The sequence below is a fragment of the Cryptotermes secundus genome, unplaced genomic scaffold (genome assembly GCF_002891405.2).
Source record: "Cryptotermes secundus unplaced genomic scaffold, Csec_1.0 scaffold8846, whole genome shotgun sequence".
Taxonomy (NCBI): Eukaryota; Metazoa; Arthropoda; class Insecta; order Blattodea; family Kalotermitidae; genus Cryptotermes; species Cryptotermes secundus.
Genome location: NW_019742158.1, coordinates 1 through 5,844, shown reverse-complemented (window position 1 = coordinate 5,844; position 5,844 = coordinate 1). Strand labels below are relative to the sequence as shown.

Here is a 5,844-nt window from a genome sequence, read left to right as displayed (position 1 = left end):
GAAATAATGGAGGGAAGGTACTGTACCATTTCAGAGGTACAGTCTGTCGTGATAATATTCCAACACCTCTTCTCTAGGACTAAAAGAAAATATTAAATTCTAACAAACGGCTAGTCTTGGAAGTTAAGCACTAAGACAGTGGGAAGAATATACTATTATATGCATGAACAAAGAACAATTACTAGGTGTAAATTCTACCAAAAAATATCCTGTTGACCTAAAATTGTGTAGTATGAAAAGGACATAAATATGAAAAAGGGATCATGCTTCACTTGTGGAGCTGCATGACAGTATACAAACATGACACTTTTGCCAATTTAATAAATCATAAGAATTAATTTGTAGCTTACCATTTTCACTTCCTTCTTCTGAGTCATTTTCTTCTTCTAAACCTGAGACACTTTCTGAACTACTATTGCCTTCATCTAGAATCTCTTTTCTGAGAGCACTATACTTCTTCTCATTGGCTTCATATTCTGGGCCAAACTTGAATACATCTGAAATATTAAAGTAGCAAACAGTTTTAATATACAGGTCATTTTAAATCGGTAAGAAATAGTTCCACTATGCCTAAAAGTCATCTTTGTAAGTCATATAGAGCAAAATCCCAACTTACAGTTTCTCTACACATCAGTGAATTTCAGCACTGAACTGAGGAACATATTAAATGGAAGTTTACCACAGTAATTCTTACAGGATGATGAGCACTTTCTTGGTACAATTTTGCATAATTCCAATTTAGTAAGAACCTCAATTTTGTGTAAATGAGATTCCTTTAAGAAAAGGGATTTCACTGTAATAATTTTATTCTGTTAAAATGGAACAGTGTTTTAGTTATACTGTTTGAAAGCACTGATAATTTATTAAATTTTATAAACAGAGTTCTATCAAAGTATAATTTTGTGACACAATCTCACATGAATACTTGTTATAATGAAATGTGAATGTTGTAGCATCCTGTCTAGCCACAGGAACCAAGACTCCTTCTTTTGTGAAATCCCTATATGTAACTTCTGCATTTCTGCATCACTGAGATCCTTACATGTAACCTTTATATTTTCTGTACCACTATATTCGGTAGAGTATTGTAGTTCAATAGCATGGCATTGAGTACATGTCTCTAAGGTTTTCTCTTTGGGTTGTCACATTATATTGATAATATGTCTCTAAGGTTTCCTCTTTGGGTTGTCATATTATATTGATAACTTATGTATTTGGCAGTCTCACAAAGAGCAACCCCGCATGATTGTATATCAGGGTGTGCAGTGACAGCTAAATACTCATTAGATTAAAGACCTGAGATACTTACTAAGAATGTCTTCTGAATCCTTGGCATCGTCTAATGTGACAAGATGTGTAAACTGATCCTCTTCTTCAACAAGGTTTAATTCCTTTAGACCACGAAATTCATTCTTTCTCACTTGGAATATCATTTGAATCATGTATTTTACCTAAAAGAAACAAAATATGATTAAAGTGCAGTCAAAACAGCATATCACATACATAAAATGTGGATGCTGAAGCAAAGAGACATGCATGATCAGTGCTGACAACAAGTGGTGGTCCATGGCTTGCTTCAGGGCCATGCCATGGATCAAGCAGTTACTTGTCAACTTCTCACTGCAGTGACATGGGTTCAATTCCTGGTCAGTTCATGAGGGATTTATGATGGACGAAGTACCATGTAACAGGGTGTGCACTTTTGATGAATATATATATATATATATATATTAAAACAGAACTTACGCTTTTATCAAGCTGTCCCTCATGTAATATATTACATAGCATCTCGAAGATGGCAAGAACTCCTTTATTTGACACTTCCATTAATTTCATGCCACATTCTTTCAGAAATGCTATTGCTACTTTTACAGAGTCATCCATTGGAGTTTCCACAAGAAGAGTTAGGATCTCCAGAGCCAAAATATCATGAGCCTGAGACATAAACACAGTTGGAATATAAATTTAACTTCAATTTTATTAATTCTGATTCTGACTGCTGATTCCAAAATTGTATGAAAGGATATCATTTAAAGCATCACTTCAGCATATAAACATCAGCAAGAAGTAGGAAAGTCCATGACCAGCAAGACACGTTCTGGGAACTGGTGGTGTGAACACCAGGCTCCTGTGAACACAATAGTGAATCTTTTGTTCTATAAATGGCACAGAATTTGTTCACCAGGTTAGCAGTATCAGCCACTCACGAGGAGCTCTATTTCAGGGGTTAGTTAATCGTCTTTCATTTACCCTCTTTTAAAAAGGGTGGTTATAATTTGACCTGGACTTCATTTTTTTTTTTTACAAAAATAAGATAAATGCCAATATTGACAGACTCTCATGCTTTTTCAAGATATTCTCCCTTTATACAAACACATTTTTTCCAATTTTCCTGCCAAGTTAATGATACCAGCAGCATAAAAGGTTTAATTCTGACTATGCAGCCAGGTTAGGACATTGCATTCAAGTTCACCAGTTTGAAATTTCTGTCCTAGGTGCATCTTCATTGGTCCAAACAAATGGAAATCACTGGTGTTTAAATCAGGGCTGTAAAGAGGGTGGTTCATGATTTCCCAGCCCAATGATGCCAATGCTGCCTTCGTCAAATTTGCCATATGTTGACAAGCATTGTCATGCAGTAGGATGATGATCTTTGGCAGTTTACCATACATTTATAAACATTTTTGCTTGCCTGTAAGTGTAGAACATGAAGTTTATACTTAATGTATTTCGTTAAGACTCACTGGGTATAAGTCAAGTATGCACTCAGAATGCTATTTAAAAGAAAGAACTCATATTTATTCCTCATCTTGAGTATAGCTTGCATCAGACTGAATATTTGAACACTCTATACATAAATTATTCTCCCCAATATTTGTAAAAATAAACAGCTGCCTGTTTAGTGGACTATTTTACAACAATGTCAGTATCTAGACTGCATGGCACTGAACGGCCGGATGACTGGCAAATGATGAACTGGAACAGATGTGGAAGAAGGCAGTCATTACCTAACTGAGAAAGCATCTCTCAAATACAAGCCGACAGTGCTGTCACCTGACCAACATATTTGGTAATTCTGTTTCTTTCAAGTTTTATTTCCTTCTAGGTGCTACAAAGAATGCTGAAACTGAAGCCTAATTCAAATGCATTTTCATAAACAGCATGCTTAAAATGTGGGACTACTGTTCAATTTGCCTCTCTGGCACATCCTTGAATGAATTATAGTGAGGTCCAAGACATAAAATTTTCTCTGATTTGTAATGGATCTTGCTAATTTTTTTTTCATTTATGTATGAAGATCTGTGCATGTACTGGCCATTGAGTTGACTTTCTGATTAGAACCTGCTGATGGCTGTAAAGTGATTTACAAACTGGAAAAATGTAAGGTAAAATTATGAAAAATTGAAAGATTTTGTTGTTTAAAGTAAAAACTGGTTCTAATTATTCATAAAAACCAAGAAAAGAAACATTAAAACTTATAAATGATGTAAATAATGAAATTTAATGAAGTACTGTTAAAAGGTTTTTTTTTCTCCTGACAAGGAAAAAAGAACAGGTTGATCTCCAACTTTCCAGATAATGATTACATCATACTGAATGGCTGGTCAGAACTGCTTAAATCACAACTATAACGCATGTTATTCAATATGATTAACATATGCTACTCAGAGAAAACTTTCTAACTCTGCTTACCACTCGCTGGTTTACAAGGTAAGCAAAAAATGTTGCAGCAGAAATTCAAATGGTCTTATCATTGCGCTTGAAACCACGTCTGAACTGGATGACAAGCCGTCTCAGCAGCAATTCTCCAATATTTAGGAACTGTGGGAACAAAACAATTTAATTAAAATTAGTATTCTGAATGCTTTTTCAGCATTAACTAAATTAGCACACCAAAGTCTCAGTGTATACTGTGCCATATATATGCCTTCACAGCCTTCAAATGACAGTACAGAACATTAACACATCCTGCTCAAAATAAACTTTTCATTAAAACATTTCTGATTTGGCAGTATAAAATGCTTAACTAAGAACACAAAATGTTTAAGAAAATCTGGCATACCACCTGTGAATCAGGACTCTTTTGCAATCTGAAGCCAGTAAGATTTGCAAGCTATTCTTTCATAAACTGAATATTTCCTTACAAGAAGTAGCTGCATTAAACATCAGCCAATTTTATGCAAGTGATAATGATCATACTCATGATATAATCCTCTAGGCAAGGGCACTTAGCTTCCTGCATGTCTAATAGGTGAAGAAAATTAAAATTATTGCAAGTGGTATCAATATAACATGCATACTATAGCAGTCTACATGCCAGTTGATTCTCATATCTGGATGGCAGTGATTACAGCATGCGTTTCAAACACAATGCCAACAGCAGAATAGCAAGAAACCACACCATACAATACTTAAGAAAATGATCTATTATAAGCAGTATGTTAACTTTTGCATGTTGCTGCTATTCTAAATTTCATAATGCCTCTATAATATGGATAATAAGGGTAAATTCTAACCTAAATATGGAACACTTCCAAATACAGTTCACACTGAACAAACTATTCTAAAAGTCTTACCTTGGAGTTGATAACTGCTACCAACGCTGCATAAACATGGCTGAACGTCACTGATGCTGCTTGCGTCTGGATTATTGAACAACAAAGTTGCCCTCACCCCGACAATATTTCCTTTCAGCAACACTCACACGACAATAGCAATATTTCCAGTGTTCACCTTATTGATGTGCCCATGTATAGATTTTTTCAGTGCTTCCCATTCTATCCTCTGATATGAGGCACCAGATTTGTCCATAATTTGGGCTTGCATCATTCTTAACTTGGCAGGAGGTATATATGCGCCTCATGTCCTAGATGTATCAGATGAAGAGAAATGCAGTCTCTTTCTGTCTGTGGACCGCGTATCAGGCTTCGGAGATTCTATATTAATTTCCTGTCTAGATTTTGTTTTACTCTCCATTTTGAAATGATGTCAAATCTAACTACACACACTGTTATTAACACTTTCCTCGAGATGTGAAAAACTCCACAACTTCACTAAGCGCCCTATCACACAGACCACACGCAACTTCTCTTTCCAACCGAAATGTTTAGCAACTGCAGATGACAAGCACCACAAGCACAAGAAGGTAAATGAACTGGCAACAGTTACTTAGCTACGTGGGAACATCCCACATATATTTAAACAGCACCCACTTTCCAGCTCACTTTTCACCATCACACGCGCTAACTACTCACGTAGAACAGGACAGGACAGTCATGTTGCAACTGACGGTCAGTCAGACTGTCTGTCTTGGGTCGACCCCCCACTGGGGCTCATGAACAGATATTTCTTTTGAATGAATGTTACTGTCTTGTCAATGTGGGGCGCCCTCTCTGATGAGAGGTCGGGTCTGTCATTTGTCAGTCAGTCTGTAGTAACATGTTCACTCTCTGTATTTACATAAATTTACAATACATACTTATTTCTTACTTTTATGTAAAATATATACAAGGCCTCTGTCAGTCCAGGCTCAGTACAGCAGATTACGCCCTATTTCCAGTATTATTCTTTACCAGGGCAGTCTAGTCATATGAACGGTTGTATGCCTGACCGCCGCCAAGTTTAAGCCTCTTATATTTTTTGAGGCAGGCTTCGCCTTGTCCGATGTTGCGAACATTCTCATTCTCATGATTTTGTATGACTTCTGCCTGTTGCCTGCACAATTTTGTTATAAAGTCATGTGCATACCGGATTAAGAATGCCATGTACAAATCGCGGACCGGTGTGCACCTCGGAAATTTGCCAATGGTGCGGAGAACCTTGTTTTGCAGGTGCTGCAATTTC

General features: G+C 36.4%; 1 protein-coding gene across 1 annotated transcript; it reads right to left on the bottom strand.

Annotated features, from left to right (window-relative positions):
* Positions 1–159: 159 nt before the first annotated feature.
* On the bottom strand, positions 160–5,390 carry LOC111873044 (pre-mRNA-splicing factor CWC22 homolog). The gene is made up of 5 exons (XM_023867408.2): positions 4,578–5,390; positions 3,694–3,822; positions 1,747–1,935; positions 1,310–1,451; positions 160–497 (listed from the first exon to the last, which is right to left on the bottom strand). Exons 3-5 carry the CDS (start codon positions 1,882–1,884, stop codon positions 262–264), a joined length of 516 nt encoding a protein of 171 aa, XP_023723176.2. The 5' UTR covers positions 1,885–1,935; positions 3,694–3,822; positions 4,578–5,390; the 3' UTR covers positions 160–261.
* Between the last annotated feature and the right edge of the window lie 454 nt (positions 5,391–5,844).

Bases quoted from the DNA above. Each gene is read 5' to 3' on its own strand.
- LOC111873044 (XM_023867408.2), bottom strand. From the start codon at position 1,884: ATGGATGACTCTGTAAAAGTAGCAATAGCATTTCTGAAAGAATGTGGC. The intron at 1,452-1,746 runs GTAAGTTCTGTT...TGTTTCTTTTAG, and splicing joins AGGGACAGCTTGATAAAAGC to GTAAAATACATGATTCAAAT. The intron at 498-1,309 runs GTAAGTATCTCA...TTAATATTTCAG, and splicing joins GGATTCAGAAGACATTCTTA to ATGTATTCAAGTTTGGCCCA.